General features: G+C 47.9%; 2 protein-coding genes across 2 annotated transcripts in view; one reads left to right on the top strand and one right to left on the bottom strand.

Annotated features, from left to right (window-relative positions):
• LOC134341937 (zinc finger protein 227-like) overlaps positions 1 to 26,010 on the top strand; it is a 367,790-nt gene that overhangs the window by 285,625 nt on the left and 56,155 nt on the right. The window lies entirely within an intron of this gene.
• The window catches only part of LOC134341971 (ribonuclease inhibitor-like), a 9,155-nt gene continuing 7,548 nt past the window's right edge, over positions 24,404 to 26,010 (bottom strand). The window contains exons 2-4 of the mRNA XM_063039919.1: positions 25,747 to 25,917; positions 25,424 to 25,591; positions 24,404 to 25,259 (exon numbers count right to left, since the gene is read on the bottom strand). Of these exons, the coding sequence (XP_062895989.1) occupies positions 25,052 to 25,259; positions 25,424 to 25,591; positions 25,747 to 25,917 (547 nt within the window). The 3' untranslated portion in view covers positions 24,404 to 25,051. The remainder of the gene's footprint in view (positions 25,260 to 25,423; positions 25,592 to 25,746; positions 25,918 to 26,010) is intronic.

Here is a 26,010-nt window from a genome sequence, read left to right as displayed (position 1 = left end):
TAACTCGTAACCTCTCCACAGGGATGATGTATAGTACTCGGGTTTGGGTTTCCCTGACTCCCCTGCAAAGTAAAATGGAAATGACTGAACACAGCTCCCTATGACCACTACCACGATCACCACGGTCGCTGTTCTCTCGGTACAATATCGGGTCCGCAGCTTCGGAAGGCAGATCGCGACGTAGCGATCGAAAGTGAAAGCGACTGTCAGCATGGAAACGTGACAAACAGATTAAGCAGCAACAAAGTGATTATTATCTCTGCGCACCACATGACTATTCATACGTATAACATTATATCAAAGTCCTCTGTGGGAGATGAAAAACTGAATCTCAGGAACTAAGAATGACGAAGTTCAGATATCAAAGTACTTTCATAAAATAAGCACGCCGATGACACGAGATGCGACAACGAACATGCAAAAGCAGACAAAATGTACAAACCACTGTGAGTCTGTAGAAGTTTGTAAAAGTTTAAATGCCAAATCTGGGGAAACTTTTATGAATATACTTGCAATACAATCTTGCAATATGTGGTCTCGAATCCAACCACACTACTTTACTCTGACCTCTGCTAACTTCTTTTTCCATTCCGAATGAGGTCGAGAGTCACAACTGGAAACTTCCCTGAATAGATGCTGCCTGGCTTGCTTAGATTTTTTTTGTTGCGGCTGAATGCAAAATGCGAGCTGTACGTCAGGGTCTCTGATGCATGTGCTGATGTCAATTATGTCTACGTCACGTGTTAATCTTCAGCATTATGACGCCAACACCTATTCATGTTGGGGGAGCGGGGTGTGACTGGGGACATCCCATTCCCTTCACAAACACGTCATAAGGATGCAGGAATTCATGACCATGTCTGGGTTTCAGGCACCTGCAGCATCGCCACCCAGTGCCTTTCGCTATTACGTCTTTTTTTCCCGCGTTTATACAAAACTCATTGGGAATATAGTAATGTGCCATTTAGATTCCTATCCATTAAATCAGATCTAACTCTGTTGTAGTCCAGGAGTTTCCGAAACTTTTTATGCCTAGACCCCAGAATGGAAACCTTTATTGTAACAGAAAATATTGCTGTTGAATCTTGCATTATGTTTAATAGATTTCAAAGCAGAACATGTTATTTTTTACATTTTCGTGAGCAAGGGATGGAAGCATTCTTCCATTGCCTGTGTGACCGCGGTAGCTTTGCCACAGATGGTTGTATAACTGAGGACCAGGAGAGAACAGTATGCGTATTTTCCCGATTTATTTTATAGTTAAAACTGGTGCAAGTATTGCGTTGCAATACCCGAGGGCAAAGTGTCCTTCCATAGCCGAACAAAGTACTCCGGCGATAAAAACCCCAGACGAATCCTAAAGAAGAGGCTCGATCAAAAGCATCGACTGTTCATTCACCTCCAACATTCTGAGTGAATTTCGCCAGATATCCGTTATGTGCATAATCTCTTATATTTGAGATATAATCAGCATTGTAATTGTTTGATTTTGTTAGCATCCTGTATGCAATCATTTATCACTGAGAGTGGCCACTTCAAGCGCGTGGCTTTGTGGCTTTCTCTGTACGGCTGTTATTCTCCGGCTCTGGGATGAACTAAATGCCTATTAGTTTATATTTAGTTAGCAGTGTTATCCTCTTACCAAGGAAAATGGCCTGGCAGCACTGAAATCTTTGCAAAACACAACCACCTTCCTAATTTCCAGAATGAAGTTGATACCCCAGGCTGCAGTTTCTCCCTGCTCAGGATAATACGTTTGTATCTCATATTTTTTCGAGTTGCGAAGAATCACGGCGAATTTGAAATGAGACAGAAAAAATGTTAAAGAGTTTTCAATTGTCTGCTACTACTGAACAAGTTAGATTCCTGACTAAAATCTGATTTCAATTGAAATGCATTGACACAACGTTCCCTGAGATGCAGATCATTAGCAATAGCTCATGCGAATTGAAAGAAAAGAAGTTAATGCAATGACCCTGCTCTGTGGGACAGTGATTATAAATTTCTGCAAATTTGCTGATACTTTATTACCACTGCAGAAACTGAAATAGCCTGAACTGATAACGTGTGACCGCGTCTGTGTTATTTTGAGGTGCAACTTTGTGAGGTGTTACGTCGTTCGTATAAAAAACATCACTGTTGGGAGCAGATAATCAGATGTGATACATTTTTGTTTATTTTTGTGCTGAATTTTATTCCTGCCGAATCTGTAATGAGAGATGATTTTCCGCTTTTCGCATTTTCTCCAACAAAGGAATCTCTGAAAACACGTATGGCGTGATTTTTTTTCGGAATAATTCACTCGGCGGTGCGTCTCCGTCCATTTCAAATTTTCAAAACATAACTATGTAATTCAACAGATGCTGGAAATGCAAGCCAACACACACACACACATACAGACACACACACAGAAAAACACACACACACACACACACACACACACACACACACAAACACACACACACACACACACACACACATACACACACACACAGAAACACACACACACACACACACAGACACACACACACACACACACACACATACACACACACACACATAGAAACACACACACACACACACACACACAGAAACACACACACACACACAGAAACACACACACACACACACACACACACACACACACACACACACACACACACACACACACACACACACACACACACAATGCTGGGAGAATTCAACAGGGCGGTCAGCATTTATGGGGATGAATAAACGGTTGAGATATCAGGCCGAGATCTTTCTTCATGTCTGGAACGTAAGAGGCAAAATGGCGGCAGAATAAAACGGCGTGAAGAAGGGAAAGGTGACAGATGAATTCGGGTGAAAAGCGAAGGGCTGGAGCGGAAAGAAGCTGATAAGAGAGGACAGTGGAGTACAGGAAAACCGGGAGTAGTTTGGGACGCCGTGTGAGATGATAGGCCGGTGAGAATAGCCCAGAGTGGTGAATAGAAGAAAAGGGGAGGGGGAGGGTACTCTTTTACTAACATTCCTGACACCAGGTCGGAGGTTACCTAGACGGAAAATAAGCTGTCTCTCCTACCTCCTGAGGTGAGCCTCACTGTGGTACAAGAGGAAGCAATGGACCGAACATGTTGGATCGGGAATGGGAATCAGAATTAAAATTTTTTCAACGCCGGGAATCTCCGCTTTTCACGGATAGAGCGGTGGTGCTCGACGAAATAAGCCCCAGTTTATCACAAGTCCAACCAGTGTAGAGAAGGCTGCACCAAGAGCTCCAGACACGATAGACAACCTCAGCAGATTCGCAGGGGAAGTGTTGCCTTACCTGGAAGAACTGTTTGGGTCCCGGACTAATGGCGGGGGAGGAGATGAATGTGCTGTTGTAGCACTTTGGGTGCTTGCAGGGATAAGCGCCGCGAGGGAGATCGGTGCGGCGGGTGAAAGAGACAGGGGATCATGGAGGGAGGGATTCCTGCGGTAAACGGAGAGATGGGGTTGGGAGGTAACATCGCTATAAAAGTGGGATCGGCCCGTCCGCGCTCACCAGGTCTTCTGCCGCCTTAACGGTGATGGAGTTCCCCTTGGTCTTACCTGCCACCCCATGGCGTTTCGCACGCAAAAATCATAATTGGCAACTTCCACCAACCCCAATGATATCGTACAAACAAGCTTATCTTTACCTCCACATCACCGCCCCACCCCCACCAACCACATTCCGCTTTCCACAGGGATCGCTTCCTCCGTTATTCCGTTTCCCCTCCGTCCCTCATCATTCATCTCCCTCCCGGCGCTTATTCCTGCAAGCGGCCACAGCGCTACACCTGCCCATCCCCCTTCTCCCTCAACACCAGTCTTTGTCCCCAAACAGCCCTTCCAGATGAGACAACAAATTACCTACGAAACGGCTGGGGTAGTCTGTGTGTCCAATGTTCTCGAAGTGGCCTTCTGTACATTGGCGAGACCCATCGTTAATTGGGGGACCATTTGGTCGAACAGCTCAGCTCCAACCACCAAAAACAGATCTTCCCGCAGGCCAAACATTTTAATTCCGATTCCTGTTCCTGTTCTGACATGTCGTTCCTCAGCTTCCTCTCGTTCCACGTTGAGACCCTGCTCAGGGTGGAGAAGCAACAGTCTATATGTTGTCTGTGTAGCCTCCAACCTGATGTCATGAATATCGATTCTCCTTCTGGTAGAAAGAATGACCACCCTTCCCCTTTTGCTCTATTCCCCAGTCTGGCCTTTTACCTCTTCTCACCTGCCTATTGTCTCCTCGTCTGTCCTCTCCAGCTTCCCTTTCTCCTATGGTCCATTCTCCAGTCCAATCAGATTCCTTCCTCTCCATCCCTTTAGTTTTCCCGTCCACCAAGCGTGACCCATCACCGTCCAGCTATCCTTCTCCTCCTCCGTTACCTTTTGATTCTGGCGTCTCACCACTTCGTTTCCGGTCCTGAAGAAGTGTCTCGGCCCGACACTTCGGCTGTTTATTCATTCCCATAGATGCTGCCTGATCCTCTCGCAGTTTGTTTGTGTCGCTTTTAGTATTTATGTTGTGAGGCATCGTGACGCGGGGTGCGAGTCAAACGTGTTTTTGCAATGATTTTGAGCCATTGATGCTTCACTGCATTTCAATAATGACGTTGAATTAAATACCGGGTGACCCATAATGTTCCGGTTATTAATGACACTGAAAACCTGTACTCAGATAAAGTGATTTAAAGGCCAGCAGCTTTCCATCTTTGCAGCAACAAACATGTGGAACGTGTTACTCTCATAAACATCAAGCTGCTATTGCTCTCACGATGTTATTCTGAGAGGTCATTAGTCTGATGATACATTAGTAGATTTGTAGGTCTACGGTAGGAAACTTTGTCACATGGTGTGAGCAGAATTATCTGCAGGTTAATGTGAAAAAGACTAAGGAGCTGGTGGTAGACCTGAGGAGAGCTAAGGTACCGGTGACCCCTGTTTCCATCCAGGGGGTCAGTGTGGACATGGTGGAGGTTTACAAATACCTGGGGATACGAATTGACAATAAACTGGACTGGTCAAAGAACACTGAGGCTGTCCACAAGAAGGGTCAGAGCAGTCTCTATTTCCTGAGGAGACTGAGGTCGTTTAACATCTGCCGGACGATGCTGAGGATGTTCTACGAGTCTGTGGTGGCCAGTGCTATTATGTTTGCTGTTGTGTGCTGCGGCAGCAGAGTGAGGGTAGCAGACACCAACAGAATCAACAAACTCATTCGTAAGGCCAGTGATGTTGTGGGGATGGAACTGGACTCTCTGACGGTGGTGTCTGAAAAAAGGATGCTGTCCAAGTTGCATGCCATCTTAGACAATGTCTCCCATCCAATGCATAATGTACTGGGTGGGCACAGGAGTACATTCAGCCAGAGACTTATTCCACCGAGATGCAGCACAGAGCGTCATAGGAAGTCATTCCTGCCTGTGGCCGTCAAACTTTACAACTCCTCCCCTGGAGGGTCAGACACCCTGAGCCAATAGGCTGGTCCTGGACTTATTTCCTGACATAATTCACATATTACTATTTAACTAATTATGGTTATATTTCTATTTAATTTTTTATGGTGCAACTATACCGAAAAACAATTTCCCCCGGGATCAATAAAGTATGGCTAAAGTGTTGAATTTATTTTTCAGTTTGTAGCTCCAACTTGTGACTATCCCATTAACGAGTACTATGTTATGAGTAAGTTTGTTAGGTCGTGGTGCTTTATAACACCCAAACTTTCCATGTGTTTGAACAGCAATATTGTAATGTGTTCCATACTTATTTTGTTTGTCTGGCGCAACCCTCGTACGTTTCCAGTGTTAAAATTTGAGGGTTTACGCCGCAGCATGTATGTGGTTCTAGTACACTGTGTGCGATCCATTCGAGAGGCTACAGAGTGTTTCAGCCTCATTCACGAAATGAACAACGTTGCAGAGGACAATGGAGGAGGTTGGTCGAGATCCTCAGGGAAGAGTGAGGGACATGAAGTATTGAAATTAGAGAGTTGTGTCCATCCACCCAGGGAAAATTTGGAGCGACACGGATAATCAATGGACAACATTCCGACCTCCTTCTTGAAAGCATTAGAGAAGGACGCTGGTCACATAGACCATCAGTGTCGAATCCTTTTCAGAATGAGTGCCGGAGGAGAGTTCAGCATCTCCTTCATCTGCTCCCTGAGCTTAGTCTGACAGACGAGGCAAAGAGCTCAGATGTTGCAGCATGGAGCACAATTCATTGAAAAATGAAGTAATCTTCAAACAATGTGGGTCGTCCACTGCATCAATCATCCTGTTCCCGATAGCCATCACCGATACAATGTCCATATAGGGTGACATTTTCCGAGACGATCTGGAGTAAAACGAGGGACTTCCTGCGACTCCGCATCTCCGGGTCTCTGGAACTCTGACCATTGCTGGGACCCCGGAGTCTGCGGTGGACTCTACTGGCTAGTAAAACGATGGTGACAGTGAAAGTATTGAGCAGGATCATAACGACGAATGAGATAATAGTGATGATGATGGTGAAAGGATTGAGCAGGATAATAACATCGAATGGGATAATAGTGATGATGATGGTGAAAGGATTGAGCAGGATAATAACATCGAATGGGATAATAGTGATGATGATGGTGAAAGGATTGAGCAGGATCATAACGACGAATGAGATAATAGTGATGATGATGGTGAAAGGATTGAGCAGGATAATAACATCGAATGGGATAATAGTGATGATGATGGTGAAAGGATTGAGCAGGATAATAACATCGAATGGGATAATAGTGATGATGATGGTGAAAGGATTGAGCAGGATAATAACATCGAATGGGATAATAGTGATGATGATGGTGAAAGGATTGAGCAGGATAATAACATCGAATGGGATAATAGTGATGATGATGGTGAAAGGATTGAGCAGGATCATAACGACGAATGAGATAATAGTGATGATGATGGTGAAAGGATTGAGCAGGATAATAACATCGAATGGGATAATAGTGATGATGATGGTGAAAGGATTGAGCAGGATAATAACATCGAATGGGATAATAGTGATGATGATGGTGAAAGGATTGAGCAGGATAATAACATCGAATGGGATAATAGTGATGATGATGGTGAAAGGATTGAGCAGGATAATAACATCGAATGGGATAATAGTGATGATGATGGTGAAAGGATTGAGCAGGATAATAACGACGAATGGGATAATAGTGATGATGATGGTGAAAGGATTGAGCAGGATAATAACATCGAATGGGATAATAGTGATGATGATGGTGAAAGGATTGAGCAGGATCATAACGACGAATGGGATAATAGTGATGATGATGGTGAAAGGATTGAGCAGGATCATAACGACGAATGGGATAATAGTGATGGTGATGGTGAAAGGATTGAGCAGGATAATAACATCGAATGGGATAATAGTGATGATGATGGTGAAAGGATTGAGCAGGATAATAACGAGGAATGGGATAATAGTGATGATGATGGTGAAAGGATTGAGCAGGATAATAACATCGAATGGGATAATAGTGATGATGATGGTGAAAGGATTGAGCAGGATAATAACATCGAATGGGATAATAGTGATGATGATGGTGAAAGGATTGAGCAGGATAATAACGATCGAATGCGATAATAGTGATGATGATGGTGAAAGGATTGAGCAGGATAATAACATCGAATGGGATAATAGTGATGATGATGGTGAAAGGATTGAGCAGGATAATAACATCGAATGGGATAATAGTGATGATGATGGTGAAAGGATTGAGCAGGATAATAACATCGAATGGGATAATAGTGATGATGATGGTGAAAGGATTGAGCAGGATAATAACATCGAATGGGATAATAGTGATGATGATGGTGAAAGGATTGAGCAGGATAATAACATCGAATGGGATAATAGTGATGATGATGGTGAAAGGATTGAGCAGGATAATAACGACGAATGGGATAATAGTGATGATGATGGTGAAAGGATTGAGCAGGATAATAACATCGAATGGGATAATAGTGATGATGATGGTGAAAGGATTGAGCAGGATAATAACATCGAATGGGATAATAGTGATGATGATGGTGAAAGGATTGAGCAGGATAATAACATCGAATGGGATAATAGTGATGATGATGGTGAAAGGATTGAGCAGGATAATAACATCGAATGGGATAATAGTGATGATGATGGTGAAAGGATTGAGCAGGATAATAACGACGAATGGGATAATAGTGATGATGATGGTGAAAGGATTGAGCAGGATAATAACATCGAATGGAATAATAGTGATGATGATGGTGAAAGGATTGAGCAGGATCATAACGACGAATGGGATAATAGTGATGATGATGGTGAAAGGATTGAGCAGGATCATAACGACGAATGGGATAATAGTGATGATGATGGTGAAAGGATTGAGCAGGATAATAACATCGAATGGGATAATAGTGATGATGATGGTGAAAGGATTGAGCAGGATAATAACGACGAATGGGATAATAGTGATGATGATGGTGAAAGGATTGAGCAGGATAATAACATCGAATGGGATAATAGTGATGATGATGGTGAAAGGATTGAGCAGGATCATAACGACGAATGAGATAATAGTGATGATGATGGTGAAAGGATTGAGCAGGATAATAACATCGAATGAGATAATAGTGATGGTGATGGTGAAAGGATTGAGCAGGATCATAACATCGAATGGGATAATAGTGATGATGATGGTGAAAGGATTGAGCAGGATAATAACATCGAATGGGATAATAGTGATGATGATGGTGAAAGGATTGAGCAGGATAATAACATCGAATGGGATAATAGTGATGATGATGGTGAAAGGATTGAGCAGGATAATAACATCGAATGGGATAATAGTGATGGTGATGGTGAAAGGATTGAGCAGGATAATAACATCGAATGGGATAATAGTGATGGTGATGGTGAAAGGATTGAGCAGGATAATAACATCGAATGGGATAATAGTGATGATGATGGTGAAAGGATTGAGCAGGATAATAACATCGAATGGGATAATAGTGATGATGATGGTGAAAGGATTGAGCAGGATCATAACGACGAATGGGATAATAGTGATGATGATGGTGAAAGGATTGAGCAGGATCATAACGACGAATGGGATAATAGTGATGATGATGGTGAAAGGATTGAGCAGGATAATAACATCGAATGGGATAATAGTGATGATGATGGTGAAAGGATTGAGCAGGATAATAACATCGAATGGGATAATAGTGATGATGATGGTGAAAGGATTGAGCAGGATAATAACATCGAATGGGATAATAGTGATGATGATGGTGAAAGGATTGAGCAGGATAATAACATCGAATGGGATAATAGTGATGATGATGGTGAAAGGATTGAGCAGGATCATAACGACGAATGGGATAATAGTGATGATGATGGTGAAAGGATTGAGCAGGATAATAACATCGAATGGGATAATAGTGATGATGATGGTGAAAGGATTGAGCAGGATCATAACGACGAATGAGATAATAGTGATGATGATGGTGAAAGGATTGAGCAGGATAATAACATCGAATGGGATAATAGTGATGGTGATGGTGAAAGGATTGAGCAGGATAATAACATCGAATGGGATAATAGTGATGGTGATGGTGAAAGTATTGAGCAGGATCATAACGACGAATGAGATAATTGTGATGATGATGGTGAAAGGATTGAGCAGGATAATAACATCGAATGGGATAATAGTGATGGTGATGGTGAAAGGATTGAGCAGGATAATAACATCGAATGGGATAATAGTGATGGTGATGGTGAAAGTATTGAGCAGGATCATAACGACGAATGAGATAATAGTGATGGTGATGGTGAAAGGATTGAGCAGGATAATAACATCGAATGGGATAATAGTGATGGTGATGGTGAAAGTATTGAGCAGGATCATAACGACGAATGAGATAATAGTGATGATGATGGTGAAAGGATTGAGCAGGATAATAACATCGAATGGGATAATAGTGATGGTGATGGTGAAAGGATTGAGCAGGATAATAACATCGAATGGGATAATAGTGATGATGATGGTGAAAGGATTGAGCAGGATAATAACATCGAATGGGATAATAGTGATGATGATGGTGAAAGGATTGAGCAGGATAATAACGACGAATGAGATAATAGTGATGTTGATGGTGAAAGGATTGAGCAGGATCATAACGACGAATGAGATAATAGTGATGATGATGGTGAAAGGATTGAGCAGGATAATAACATCGAATGAGATAATAGTGATGATGATGGTGAAAGGATTGAGCAGGATAATAACATCGAATGGGATAATAGTGATGATGATGGTGAAAGGATTGAGCAGGATAATAACATCGAATGAGATAATAGTGATGATGATGGTGAAAGGATTGAGCAGGATAATAACATCGAATGGGATAATAGTGATGATGATGGTGAAAGGATTGAGCAGGATAATAACATCGAATGGGATAATAGTGATGATGATGGTGAAAGGATTGAGCAGGATAATAACATCGAATGGGATAATAGTGATGATGATGGTGAAAGGATTGAGCAGGATCATAACGACGAATGGGATAATAGTGATGATGATGGTGAAAGGATTGAGCAGGATAATAACGACGAATGAGATAATAGTGATGATGATGGTGAAAGGATTGAGCAGGATCATAACGACGAATGGGATAATAGTGATGGTGATGGTGAAAGGATTGAGCAGGATAATAACATCGAATGGGATAATAGTGATGATGATGGTGAAAGGATTGAGCAGGATAATAACATCGAATGGGATAATAGTGATGATGATGGTGAAAGGATTGAGCAGGATAATAACGACGAATGAGATAATAGTGATGATGATGGTGAAAGGATTGAGCAGGATAATAACATCGAATGGGATAATAGTGATGATCATGGTGAAAGGATTGAGCAGGATAATAACATCGAATGGAATAATAGTGATGGTGATGGTGAAAGGATTGAGCAGGATAATAACATCGAATGAGATAATAGTGATGATGATGGTGAAAGGATTGAGCAGGATAATAACATCGAATGGAATAATAGTGATGGTGATGGTGAAAGGATTGAGCAGGATCATAACGACGAATGAGATAACAGTGATGATGATGGTGAAAGGATTGAGCAGGATAATAACGACGAATGAGATAATAGTGATGATGATGGTGAAAGGATTGAGCAGGATCATAACGACGAATGGGATAATAGTGATGATGATGGTGAAAGGATTGAGCAGGATCATAACGACGAATGAGATAATAGTGATGATGATGGTGAAAGGATTGAGCAGGATAATAACGACGAATGGGATAATAGTGATGATGATGGTGAAAGGATTGAGCAGGATAATAACGACGAATGAGATAATAGTGATGATGATGGTGAAAGGATTGAGCAGGATCATAACATCGAATGGGATAATAGTGATGATGATGGTGAAAGGATTGAGCAGGATAATAACGACGAATGGGATAATAGTGATGATGATGGTGAAAGGATTGAGCAGGATAATAACGACGAATGAGATAATAGTGATGATGATGGTGAAAGGATTGAGCAGGATAATAACATCGAATGGGATAATAGTGATGATGATGGTGAAAGGATTGAGCAGGATAATAACATCGAATGGGATAATAGTGATGATGATGGTGAAAGGATTGAGCAGGATAATAACATCGAATGGGATAATAGTGATGATGATGGTGAAAGGATTGAGCAGGATCATAACGACGAATGAGATAATAGTGATGATGATGGTGAAAGGATTGAGCAGGATAATAACATCGAATGGGATAATAGTGATGATGATGGTGAAAGGATTGAGCAGGATCATAACGACGAATGAGATAATAGTGATGATGATGGTGAAAGGATTGAGCAGGATAATAACATCGAATGGGATAATAGTGATGATGATGGTGAAAGGATTGAGCAGGATAATAACATCGAATGGGATAATAGTGATGATGATGGTGAAAGGATTGAGCAGGATCATAACGACGAATGAGATAATAGTGATGATGATGGTGAAAGGATTGAGCAGGATCATAACGACGAATGGGATAATAGTGATGATGATGGTGAAAGGATTGAGCAGGATAATAACATCGAATGGGATAATAGTGATGATGATGGTGAAAGGATTGAGCAGGATCATAACGACGAATGAGATAATAGTGATGATGATGGTGAAAGGATTGAGCAGGATAATAACATCGAATGGGATAATAGTGATGATGATGGTGAAAGGATTGAGCAGGATAATAACATCGAATGGGATAATAGTGATGATGATGGTGAAAGGATTGAGCAGGATAATAACGACGAATGAGATAATAGTGATGATGATGGTGAAAGGATTGAGCAGGATAATAACATCGAATGGGATAATAGTGATGATGATGGTGAAAGGATTGAGCAGGATAATAACATCGAATGGGATAATAGTGATGATGATGGTGAAAGGATTGAGCAGGATAATAACGACGAATGAGATAATAGTGATGATGATGGTGAAAGGATTGAGCAGGATAATAACATCGAATGGGATAATAGTGATGATGATGGTGAAAGGATTGAGCAGGATAATAACATCGAATGGGATAATAGTGATGATGATGGTGAAAGGATTGAGCAGGATAATAACATCGAATGAGATAATAGTGATGATGATGGTGAAAGGATTGAGCAGGATAATAACATCGAATGGGATAATAGTGATGATGATGGTGAAAGGATTGAGCAGGATAATAACATCGAATGGGATAATAGTGATGATGACGGTGAAAGGATTGAGCAGAATCATAACGACGAATGGGATAATAGTGATGATGATGGTGAAAGGATTGAGCAGGATAATAACATCGAATGGGATAATAGTGATGGTGATGGTGAAAGGATTGAGCAGGATCATAACGACGAATGAGATAATAGTGATGATGATGGTGAAAGGATTGAGCAGGATAATAACGAGGAATGGGATAATAGTTGAAAAGACTGAACGAAGGACATCCAGTACAGTGCCACCTGAAATTGCCAACTCAGTATGCAAGACCACCCTCTGTTAGAAGACGAATATATATCTTGGACCATGAAGAACCAGAAAATGTTCTTTAAACGACTCAGTGAAGCCACAAAGATCAGAACCACAGCCGCCATCCGCCCATTTCAATAGTAAGCGTTTAGATCCTGGAAGCAAATGGCCGCAAATCGATCAGAGGTGAAAGCGACGGTCAACCAAACGTAGCAATCTGTTGCAGCTTCCAATAAGAAGACGTGGGTTCTACACACGCGGACGTAAAACAGGAAGGAAGAGCCATTGGGAAAAGTCTTCAGAACTTTCATCAAGATAACGTCGAAGCAAACGACCGCTCGGTCTGACACTGACATGGCCGACAGGTAGGGGGTGACAGTTTTAGAGACAACAGTCTTTCCCCGCGATAGTATGACAATCGTCACTACGTTCTCTGTGAAAATCAGAAGTAGAGAAATTATGCATCAAATTGAGAACACGTATGTGCCAATGTCTGTTCTATCGCCACATTATATCAGCCTCTATCGTCATCTTTGGCAGCGCTTTCTCCGCACCTACCTCTCCTTGTGTGAAAAACCTATAACCACCCACGCGTTGTATTTCCCCCTCGTGTTAGACATTTCCATCCCAGAAAAGAAGACTCCAGCAGTTGGGTCTATCTGTGCCTCTTACCATCGTGCATAACTCTATCAGGACATCTCTCATTCTCCAAGACGATGAGCCCAGGCTCGATCCAGAGCTTTCCAATCGAGAACAAATCGCAGCACAACGCGTCTACCCCGATCAACATCTAAGTAGGTACAGAGTAGATATCAGGGGTAAGTCTTTTACTCAGAGAATGGTGAGTGCGTGGAATGGGCTGCCCACAATGGTGGTGGAGGCGGATACGATAGGGTCTTTTAAGAGACTCCTGGATAGGTACATGGAGCTTAGAAAAAGAGTCCTATGGGTAACCCTAGTAATTTCTAAAGTACGTACATGTTCGGCGCAAAATTGTGGGCCGAAGTGCCTGTATTGTGCTGTAGTTTTTCTTTGTTTTATGTTTATATCTGTATTTTTTCGCCATTGTCTTATTGAATAATCAATTTTAAAAGTTTAAACTTAGTTCAAATGCCCATACAGTGTCTGTGAAAAATATTTGCGCCCCCCCCAGATGTTTTCATTTTTATTGTTGTACAGCATTGTATCACAGTGGATTTAATTTGGATTTTTTAACACTGATGAACAGAAAATGTCTCCTCATGTCAAAGTGAAAACAGATCTGTACAACGTGGTCTAAATTGATTACAAATATAAAACACAATACAATTGTTTGCGTAAGTATTCACTCCCGTTAAAATGACACACCAAGTCATCACTGGTGCAGCCACTTAGTTTCAAAAGTCAATCAATTAGTTAACTGGAGATCACTGTGCAATCAAGCTGTTTCAGTCGATTGTAGTAAAAATATACCCGTAGCTGGAAAATCCAACTGTTGGTGAGTCAGTATCCGAGCAAAAACTGCATCATGAGGACAAAATAACACACCAAGCATCTCCGCGAACAGGTCATTGAAAAGTAAAAGTCAGGTGTGGATATAAGAAAATTTCAAAGTCGCTGAATATCCCTTAGAGTACAGTTAAATCAATCATCAAGAAACGGAAAAGACATGGCACAATTGTAAATATGCCTTCAGCAGGCATTCCGCACCAACTGAGTGGTTGTGTCAGGAGGAGACTAGTGAAGGGAGACCACAAGAGACCTACGGCAACTCTGGAGGACATACAGGATTTAGTGGCTGAGACGGGAGAGATTGCGCATAAAACAACTGTTGTTGGGTGTTTTACAAGTCGCCGCGTTATGGGAGAGTGGCAAAGAGAAAGACATTGCTGAAAAGCAAATTCACCTGGTATCTCGGCCACAGTTGCCACAAGGTATGTAGGAGACTCAAAAGACTGGGGTGAAGGAGACTCGGGTATGGAGGGAGAAGCTGAGGGGGAAGAGGTGTACGATGGAGACGGCTGTGCGCAAGCGATAAGAGAAAGTCTGGGAGAAGCGACATTGGTGCTGAGGGAGACTGGGGAACGACAGCCTGACTGGGGTACGAGAAAGGTGTGTGGGAAGGAGAGATTGGGGTGAAGGGTTGGTTATAGTCCCAGAAGAGTGAGAGAGAGACAGGATGAGAGAGACTGGAAGATAGAAAGACAGGAGGAGCGAGAGACGGGGAAAAGTACCGTGTAGAGAGAGTGAGAGAGAAGGGAGAGGGAGAGGGAGAGGAGGGAGACACTAGGTAGAAAGCGACTGTGGGATAGAAAAAATCCTGGGAGTGAGGAACTGGAGGGGAGAGAGGAGAAGAGAGACAGGAGAGAGGGACCTTGTGTAGGAGGAGAGTCCGCGATGATGAGAGTGATTTCGGATGGGTAGAGAGATCAGAGCTGGGGGAGGGCCTATGATAGGACTGAGGAGAGACCGCTGGGTGCACTAGATAGACTGGAACTATAAAGAGGCGGCGAGAGAGAGAGAGAGAGAGAGAGAGAGAGAGAGAGAGAGAGCGAGATGGGAAATTGACACTGTGAAGAGGGGCAAGGCACCCAATGTACGGCGGGATGGTGGAGAAAGAGCCTGGGGGAGAGCGAGATAGGGGTTAATGGAAAGACAGTGGGGCGAGAAAAAGACCGGGGTTGGGCAGAGAAAGGTTGCGTGGGAGGGGTGTCTGAGATGAGGGGGTGAGGGAAGTGTGAGTCAAAATCAAGTACAATGTACGGTTAGGAGCTAGAGGGGTTTCCATCACGCATCGCATTATGGGATTGCAATGCCACCATTATAACGTGCTGCCGAAACATCCAATCCTTCCCGTCTCGGTGACGCCTTCCCTGTTCAACACTTCTTCCAACCCGCATTCGCTATCTCCCTCGCTCCGAACATTCTTCACCACCGGCACCCTCCCTCTCTCTCTGACCTCCCACCTCCCGCCCTGTGGATGAAAGTTTCCAATGTAAAGTTGACAGGATTGTATGTTGCTTTAGCTTTAGGCATTGCGGATTTCTATGTTTTCCAGGATAATATCGTGCTTGTCGCTACCACTCCTCAGAACGATAATACGGCGGCACAAATGAGGTGGGTGTAAACTGATGAGCGACAAATAAAAAAAACAACATTATGAACTAATTTCTTTGTTCTGCTAAGGTTTCACACACTTTTCTACGACGAGATATAAAGCCCAAACATCCAACTCTTCCTGTCTCGGTGACTCCTCCTTCCGACTCGCATCCACGATCTCCCTCGCTCCAACATTCTTCACCTCCATCACCCTCCTCTCTCCCACTCTCTCTCTCTCTCTCTCTCTCTGACCTCGCACCTCCCGCCCTGTGGATGAAGTTTCCGAATATAAAGTTCACAGGGCTGTACGTTGCTTTAGGTTTGTGACATTGCGGAGGTCTGCGTTTTCCACTGAAAAATACCGTGCTTGGTAGTACTGCTCCTCAGGACGATAACAGATCTGCACAAATGAGATGAGCGGAAAATCGGATGTGCCACAAACCCTGAAAACATTCATTCCATTCGCCTGCTAAGGTCTCGCACGCTTTTCTGTTACTAGATATAAAGTCAAGCTTTTTACTTGTACCTCAGAGTTCCACACATCTGGACTGTCCATGATATCATGCTAAATAAAAGAGGTGAGTTGTGTTATCCATTTGAAAATTAGTTTATTCGGCACTGCTTTGTACCCGAACGGCCTGCACTCTTTTTAATCTCTCACCGCCTCTAACCTTCTGTCTCTCTGTCCCCGCTCCCCACCCTCTCCCTCTCACCCACACTCCCCCTTACCCGCTTCTCCTCACTCCTCTCCTCCCCTCCCTCACCCCTGCCCGCTCTCCCCTTGCGCTCCTCTGAACACCCCCCCCCACCCTCTCCACTCCCCTCTCCCTCCGCTCTGTCTGTCTGTCTGTCTCTCTGCCCCGCAGTTCGGACAGATGGCCTCGGGGGTCTCCAGCGCTCTGCTCCGCCTCCTCATCCTGTTCACCGCCCGGTGGCGGCTGGGCTACGCCATGCTGGTGGGCGCCCCCTGGTGGACCGGAGTCATCGTGAGTGGGGGCTCCCCCCACCCCCTCGGGCAGAGGCAGGTCTGCGAGGAGGAGGGGGAGGTGGAGAGGCTGAGGGAAAGGGTAGGTAGAGGCGGCGAGGAGGGCAGGAGTCACAACGCGCCGGAGGAACTCAGCAGGTCGGGCAGCATCCGTGGGAAAAGATCGGTCGGCGTTTCGGGCTGGAACCCAGGAGGGGAAGGAGGGAGGGCTGAGGGAAAGGGTAGGGAGAGCGGGGGGAGGCGGCGAGGAGGGCAGGAGGGAGGGAGTCGGAGTTGTGAGTCTGACCCCTGTTTATTCAGTCCACAGTGGCCGGGATGCTGATCATGGCCGTTCGCCAGTCGCCGAACAAATCCACGGTGGGTTTACGGTTCCCGGTCTCCGGGTCCCCCAGCACACCGGGAGCTTCACCGCACACGGTTCCCTTTCGTGTTCGTTCTCTCTCTCCCTCCCTCCCCCTCTCTCCTTCCCCCTCTCTTTATCCCCCATCGCCGTGTCTCTCACCCGCCATCTCTTCCTCCTCTTCCCCCTCTCTCTCCGACTGTTCCCTCTCTCTCTTTCCCCTCCCTTTTCCCTGATCTCCATCTCTCCCCCATTCTTCATCCCTCCTCTACACCCTCTCCCTCTGCCTCTGTCCGCTCCTGTCTTTTCTCTCTTGGCCATCTCACGCTCCCCCTCTCTCTCTCTCCCCCTCTGGGTCTCCCCGTCTCCCCTCCATTTTCACTTCCCCTGTCTCTCCCCTATCTCTTTCCCACTTCTCTTTCTATCCCTGGGACCACCAACCCGCATCTCCCTTTCCACTCTCTCTCTCCACCCCGCTCACTCGCTGCCATCCTTTTCAACTTTTTCCCCTTCATCCTCGTCCCCGTCACTCGCCCCCTCCCTTTCCAGTTCTCTCTCCACCCGTCTCTCCTCCGTCCTTTCCGCCTCCCTCTCCTTCCCTTTGTTTCCCCCTCCCTCTCTCCCTTTTCACTTTCTTCCCCCGCTCGCACTCGCCCCTCTGCCTTTCCACTCTCCCTCTCTCTGTTAATCTCCTCGCTCTTTCTCTCTCTCTCTGTCCCCAGCCCCTCTCCCTCTATATTTTCGTTCTTCCCCTCCCTGGCTCTCCCTTCTCCCATTCCACCTCTCTCGCTCCCCCCCTCTATCTCTGCCCTTCCTTTCCAACTCCTCTCCCCCTCTCTCTTCCCCTCTCTCCCGCTCCTCTCTTTCCACACCTCTCTCTGCTTCCACGTTCTCTCTCTCACTCGCCCCTCTACATTCCCACTGTCCCCCTGCCGTCCTCTCGGTCTCTATCTCCTTGCTCTGTCTCCCTCTACGTCTTCCTTTCCACATTCTCCCTCTCTCTCGCTCTGTCTCCCCTTCTAATTTTCCGCCCCTCTCTCTCTCCCTCTCTCTCTCTCTCTCCCCCCTCCCAACCCTCTTTCTCCCTCCACCTCTCTCGCTCCCCTCTCTCCCTCCCCACTCTCTCTCCCTCCACCTTCTCCCGCTCCCCTCTCTCCCTCCCCCTCTCTCTCCCACTCTTCCCCTCCCCCCCACCCCTCTCATCCCATCGCCCCTCCCTCCCCTCGCTCATCCCATCCGCCTCTCTCCCTCCCCTCTCCACGCTCTATCCCCTTCTCTCCCTCCCCTATCTCCCCGCTCTCTCTCCCTCCCCTATCTACTTCCCCCCTCCTCTCCCCCTCTCCCCCTCTCTCTCTCACTCTTCACCTCTCCCTCCTCCTCTCCCTCTCCCCTCCCCCTCTCTTGCTCCCCCTTTCATCCCATCCCCTCGCTCCCTCCCTCCCCTCTCTCATCCCATCCCCCTCTCCCTCCCCCCTCTCTCATCCCATCCCCCCTTCCCTCCCCTCTCATCCCATCCCCCTCCCTCCCCCTCCCATCCCCTCTCATCCCCCTCTCCTCCCCCTCCCCCCCTCTCATCCCATCCTCTCTTCCATCCCCCTCTTCCCTCCCCCTCATCCATCCCCCCTCTCCCTCATCCCACCCCCCCTCTCATCCCATCCCCCCTCCCTCCCCTCTCTCATCCCTCCACCTCTCTCTCCCCCTCTCTGGCTTTATCCCTCTCTGGCCCTCCTCCCTTCATTCACACTCTCTCACCCCTCTCCATTTTCATCTTTCTCCCGCTCTCCATTCCAATTTCTCTATATCTCTCTCTCTCCCACCTTGTTCCTATCCGCTCTTCCTTTCGACTTCCTGCCTTCCTCTCGCCGCCCTCCTCCTTTCCAGTCTCTCTCTCTCCGTCCATCGCCCCCCCCGTCCGTTATCTCTCCCTGTCCCATCACTGTCCCTCCCCACCCCGCGTCCCTCTGTCTGTTCTCAGTCTATCTCTCTCTCTCTCTCGCTCTCTCTCTCTCTCACTCTCTCTCTCTGCGACAGACCATCGCCTGCCTGGTGGCGAATGTGATCTGCGCTCTCGCCTGCACTCTCGCCGTCATCCTGTACTCGCTGAACGTCCGGGTCTTCCCCTGCATCGGGTACTGCTACACCGGGTGCCGGATGGTGAGTGTTCCGCACCCCCCCCCCCCAAACACATTGGCGAACCAGCCCTCATCCCCCCCCTCAACCCCCGGAGATCTCCACTCGGCCTTCCCCCTCTCCCGCGACGCTTTCCTCCCTCCCGGTAGCGCTCGCTCCCTCCACGCCAAGCTCCCTCAGAACCCTCCCTCCCCTCGGTGATAGCGTCCCTCCCCCCGTCCCTCCCTCGGCCACTTCCCCCGGAAGCTCCTTCCACAGACGGCCCACCCTCTGGGTGAAACAGTTTCCCCTCGGGGTCCCCTATTAAATCTCTAAAACCTGCGCCCTCTGGTTCTCGATTCCCCGACCCTGGGGAAAAGGTCTGTGTTCATTCACCCTGTCTGTACCCCTGGTGGTTTTACATACCCCTGTCAGGTCACCCCGACCCTCCCGGGAATAAATTCCCAACCCGCCCGACCTCTCTCCGTAACTCAGTCCCTCCAGTCCCGGCGACATCCCCGTAAATCCCCGGGATCTCCGGTCTCCTGTTCCCGGTGTCCGGTCCGACCATGGCGGGGATGCCGAACGCCGCCTTCAGCGCCCCGTCTCCCCGTCACCCCACTTTCAGGGAACCGTCACCCAAAACCTGGTGTGTTCCGTGGAGAGAAAACTACATTCCTGAGACAGGAGTTAACAGAGATTTCTCTCCACTCCCCCCGACACTTGTAAACACATCTCCCTCTCCCACACTCCCCCTCTCCCCCTACCAAACGCGCTCCTTCCCTCTCCCCCGTCTCTACCCCATTCCCCAAACTCTCCCCCTCCTCCTTCTTACCGGCCATCTCTCCCTCTTCACTCCCCCCTCAGTATCTCTTCCTCTCTCACTCCTCCCTCGAAACTTCCCCTCTTCTCTCTCACACTCTCAACTCTCCCCTTCTGTCCCACACTCTATCTCTCCTGTCTGCTCAACTTTGTCTTTCACCCCACTTTCCCCCTCTCCGTCTCTCACCCCCTCTCTCCCCTCTCCGTCGTTCACCCCTCTCTGTCCCTCACCCTTCTCGATTTCCCACTCCACTCCCTCTTTTACCTCGTTCACCCCTCTCTGTCCCTCATCCCTCTCCGTCTCTCCCCCCTCTGTTCTCCACCTTTCTCTCCCTCATCTCCTGCCTCTCACGTTTCCCTCCCCCCTCTCTCTACCCTCTGTATCCCACCGCTCCCTCCCCCCCCCCCCACTCTCTCTGCCCGGTCTGTCTCTCCCGCTATCAACTATTCTCTTTCTCCCCACCTCTCTCCCACCCACCCCATCTCTGCCTCACCCATCGCCCCCCAGTCTCTTCCTCCCCGTCTGGGTTTCCCACCTCCGCATACCCCACACTCCGCCTCCCATCCCTACCCTCTCTCCCCCTCTTCTGTCTCTCTCTTCCCTGACCCAAGCCCCTCTCTCTCTCACCCCAGGTCTCCCTCTCTCCCTCTGGCAGAGGTTTGTGAGCGGGGTGACGGTGATTTGCTGGTGAACTGCCTGGTCTCCCTGGTGATGTCCGTCCTCACGACCATCGTCAACTGCGGGAACCTCCAGTGCTGCGCCGCGCAGCCTCCGGTGGTGAGTGGGATCTTCCTGTGCACCGGGGGGTGGGCGGCGGGGGATGGGACGTGGGTGGGAGAGATGGGGGGAGATGGAAAGAGGGTGGGGAGAGACGGGAGGGAGCAAGAGAGAGAGATGGGGGCGGAAAGGGAATGAAAGGGGTGGGGCGAGGGGGAGAGAGAGGTGGGGGGAAGAGATGGAGGGAAAGAGGGAGTGGAGAGAGGGGATGGAGGGAGAGAGAGGCTGAGGGAGTGAGTAGTGGATCCCGTCTCCTCTCCTCACCTTCTCTTTCTCCCCTCCCCTCCTCAATCTGATCCCTCCCTCTCCCCCACCCACAGAAAATGGTGGTGATCCACGCTAACCAGCCCGCACCGCCGGACCTCGCCTCCATCTTCTCCAGCAAACCGGCGCCCACCCCGGCCTCTGACGGGCCTCAGTGACGTCACGTTCCCCGCTCCACGGGACAGCCCGAAGGATTCGGGCCGAGCGGCCTGAAAGGAAAATCAAGGCGGGATTTTGGAGACGGAGTTGGGGGGGTGGGGGTTGGTGGGTAACATTCCCGTGGTCACATTCCTCCCCGTGGGTACCCCGCAGTTCAAGCTCCCTTGTTACGAGTCGTTCTCTCCCACCCTCGGCATCCAGTCACTCCTGAAACACTCCGCTCTCTGTCCCCTCTATCACTGCCCGTCTCACCCTGGCTAGCGGCCATTCTGTGATGGTTATCATTGACAACTGCTCCCCCAGCATCGTAGAAATAGTCACATCCTTTTCCTCACCTTCCACTCACTTCCCTCCCTGTTTATTCAATCTCAGCTCCTCATCCCTCCTCTCCTCCCCCCCCCCCCGGCCCCCCGCCCCCAGCTCTCCCAACTCTCCATTTAACCTTCTGCAGACAGACACTCAGTGACCGGGTGTGACCCTCCCTCCCACTTCCTCCACCACTCAGTGAGTCACTCCCTCACCCACACCATCCTGTCACCCTCCTTCCCATCCCATCACTCACAAACCCCTCCCCTCGCTTTCCTCTCCCCGCCACGTCGATGTTGTTCAACTCACGCTGGATGGCTGCCATTTTGCGATGCCAATTTTCGCCTCTCCTTATCGCCCTCTCTCTCTCTGTTACCCAGTGAGTCTCTCCACTACTCACCCCGTCACTCCTGACACCCTCCCCTCGCCGTCCCCTTGTCCTTTCTCCCGCCATCCAATACATCCTGGTTGGTGAACATTTTCCGATGAGAAATTTCGCTCCCTCACCCGATCCCTTCCCTCCGTCGTTGAGTGAGTCTCTCCCCTCTCCCTCCGTTCAGACACTCAACTCTCCGTCCCATCAGCCCTGATCGCGTCTCGACCCCTCACTCCCTCTTTCCCCCGTCCGCGCCCCCCTTCTTGCCGTCTGTCTTATTTGAGAAGGATTGTAACCACCCACTCTTCCTCCACACTCCCCATCCTGTTCCTGCCCACCCTGTCCTATCAGACCCCTCTCTCCTAGTCCTGCAACTTCCCCTCCCTCCCCATCCCATCAGAACCCCTCCCACCTCGTCCCATCACTTTCCCTCCTTCCTGATCACATCACTCCCGCTCCCTTCCTGTCGTTTCACTCCTCCTCACCCCGACTCTATCTGATCACGTCACCACCAGTTTGTGACAGGAACTCTCGCCTCCCATTTTCGTCCCCTATTGACTTCGCCAGGGTCACCGTCTCATCAGTCCACTCCTCGTCCCGTCACTCCTCTTCCTCCCAAACCCCTCACCCCTCCTCCCCAAAACCCACGTGTATATGTGTATGTGTGAATATCTGAGATATATACATTAGTTTATTCAATGAGAAAATTATTAGAATTAAAACATACATGCAATACCCAAGACTATATAAAACACAAATTAAAATACTGCTATTACAATCAATAACACACTCGATCCCGGGATTGTATCCACGGGCACCGCATGTTCCTTCGCCATAGATTCTGTGAGCGACCGTGACCATTGTAAGTCAGTGTCTCACTCCATCCCTGGCGGCCACATTAACCAAGGAACACACACAAAAATGCTGGTGAACGCAGCAGGCCAGGCAGCATCTCTAGGAAGAGGTACAGTCAACGTTTCGGGCCGAGACTCTTTGACAGGACTAACTGAAAGAAGAGATAGTCAGAGATTGGAAAGTGGGAGGGGGAGGGGGAGGGGGAGATCTGAAATGATGGGAGAAGACAGGAGGGGGAGGGATGGAGCCAAGAGCTGGACAGTTGATTGGCAAAAGAGATACAGAGATGGAGAAGGGGGAGGGTCATGGGTCAGGAGGCCGAGGGAGAAAGAAAGGGGGAGATGAACCCATTATAGTGAGAGGGACAGAGGGGAGAAAAAAGAGACAAAACGGGGAAAAATAATAATCATAATAAATAATAAATGACGGATGGAATACGAGGGGGAGGTGGGGCATTAGCGGAAGTCAGAGAAGTCAATGTTCACACCAACAGGTTGGAGGCTACCCAGACGAAATATAAGGTGTTGTTCCTCCAACCTGAGTGTGGCTTTATCTTTACAGTAGAGGAGGCCGTGGATAGACATATCAGAATGGGAATGGCATGTGGAATTAAAATCTGTGGCCACTGGGAGATCCTGCTTTCTCTGGTGGACAGAGCGTAGGTGTTCAGCGAAACGATCTCCCAGCCTGCGTCGGGTCTCGCCAATATATAGAAGGTCGCATCGGGAGCTCCGGACGCAGTATATCACCCCAGCCACCTCATAGGTGAAGTGTCGCCTCACCTGGACGGACTGTCTGGGGCCCTGAATGGTGGTGAGGGAGGAAGTGTAAGGGCATGTGTAGCACCTGTTCCACTTACAAGGATATGTGCTGGGTGGGAGATCGGTGGGAAGGGATGCGGGGGGGGGGGGACGACGAATGGACAAGGGAGTTGCTGGGATTGTGTGATGGGACGGTGTGGAGGGAGCTTCACGCTGTGTCTGACCCCGGGAGTGTGTGATGGGACAGTCAGGGCCCCAGACATATTTATTTATTATTTCCCTTTTTTCTCCCTCTGTCCCTCTGACTATACCCCTTGCCCATCCTCTCGGTCCCCCCCGCCCCCTTTTCCTTCTCCCTGGGCCTCCTGTCCCATGATCCTCTCATATCCCTTTTGCCAATGAACTGTCCAGCTCTTGGCTCCATCCCTCCCCCTCCTGTCCTCTCCTATCATTTTGGATCTCTCCTCCCACTTTCAAATCTCTTACTAGCTCTTCTTTCAGTTAGTCCTGACGAAGGGTCTCGACTGTACCTCTTCCTAGAGATGCTGCTTGGCCTGCTGCGTTCACCAGCAACTTTGATGCGTGTTCTTTATTATCAAAGTTCTTATTTGTCACCATATACTACACTGAGATTCATTTAATTGCAGTCATTTACAGGACAATAAATCAATATAGCAGAATTTATGAAAAAACTATACAAAAACAAAGTCTAACCAACAAGCAACGTGCAAAGGAAAGGAAATTTGTGCAAATAAAATATTAAATAATACTGACACGAGTTGTAAATTATTTGAACGTGAGTCCGTAGGTTGTGGAATCAGTTCAGAGATTATGTGAGTGAAGTTATCCACGCCGGTCAGGAGTCACCCGTGTCTCAGAAAAAAAACCCGCCATCATCGGGCCCTTCCTGTCTGTGTAATTCCCCGGCATCAAACGTAAAAGTTGCCCGTGAACGCAGCAGGCCAGCCAGCATTACGTACTCCCGGGATAATCCCAGCCCGGGACACCGGTGTCCCAGGCTGAGCCCCGGACCCCGGGCTCTTCCCGTCTGTGTCATTCCCCGGGGTCTCGAACCCGCACATCCGGCGGAAGCTGCGCCGCTGGACAGGAGGTGGAAATACGTCACTACGGGAGAACAGCGAACGTGGGAATTAAACCTGGCGCGCGGCCATTAAAGGTAAGGGCGGGAGTTAAAGGGGAGGGCGGGGAATCGGCCAAAATGTCGGCATCCCGCGGGCGGGCTGTGCACACGGACACTGTCAGTCCGGGTCTGGGTTCCTGCAGAGATCTCAGTTCATTCCTCCCGGTCCGACTGAACTGATTGTCATCCAACCTGAAACAGATGAGAAAATAAAGATGAAATAAACAGTTTACACAACAGTGTCAGTAACAGGGGACTGGGGTTAATGTTTCAACAACAAGCACAGACAAATATCACCAGAAAACCCGCGGATCCGCTGATATTTTATCACATTGAACATTAACACAAACACTCACCCGATCCGCTCCAGTCTCGGGAGGGTCAGTATGAGACGGCGGAGAGCGGGGACAGATCGGTCTGTCAGCGAGTTAAATCCCAGGTTCAGCTCCGTCAGTGATGATTTTGTACTGAGAGCGGAGACGAGATCCTCGGCACCAGAATCTGTGAGACCGACCTCCCGCAGCCTGGAGATGAGAGAGAGTGAGGGTGAAGGACATCGAGAGAGAGGAGACGGTACAAATCCACAGTGTTTATCAGTAACACAATTACTGATCATATTAATGTTCAGTGACAGACACCCAGTGACTGTAAACACAATCTCCCACAGTCTGGTACTTACCGCAGTCTCTGTATTTTACACTCCGGGTTCTTCAGAGCCGCAGACACCAGTTTCACTCCTGAATCTCCCAGTTCATTAATACTCAGGTCCAGCTCCGTCAGTGATGGGTTTGTAGTGAGAGCGGAGACGAGATCCTCGGCACCAGAATCTGTGAGACCGACCTCCCGCAGCCTGGAGATGGGAGAGAGTGAGGGTGAAGGACACAGAGAGACAGGAGACGGTACAAATCTTCAGTGTTTATCAGTAACACAATTACTGATCACA

This window comes from Mobula hypostoma, unplaced genomic scaffold, assembly GCF_963921235.1.
Source record: "Mobula hypostoma unplaced genomic scaffold, sMobHyp1.1 scaffold_42, whole genome shotgun sequence".
In the NCBI taxonomy this organism is placed as follows: Eukaryota; Metazoa; Chordata; class Chondrichthyes; order Myliobatiformes; family Myliobatidae; genus Mobula; species Mobula hypostoma.
Note: the sequence above shows the minus strand (reverse complement) of the source record. Positions and strands in the feature narration are given on the sequence as shown.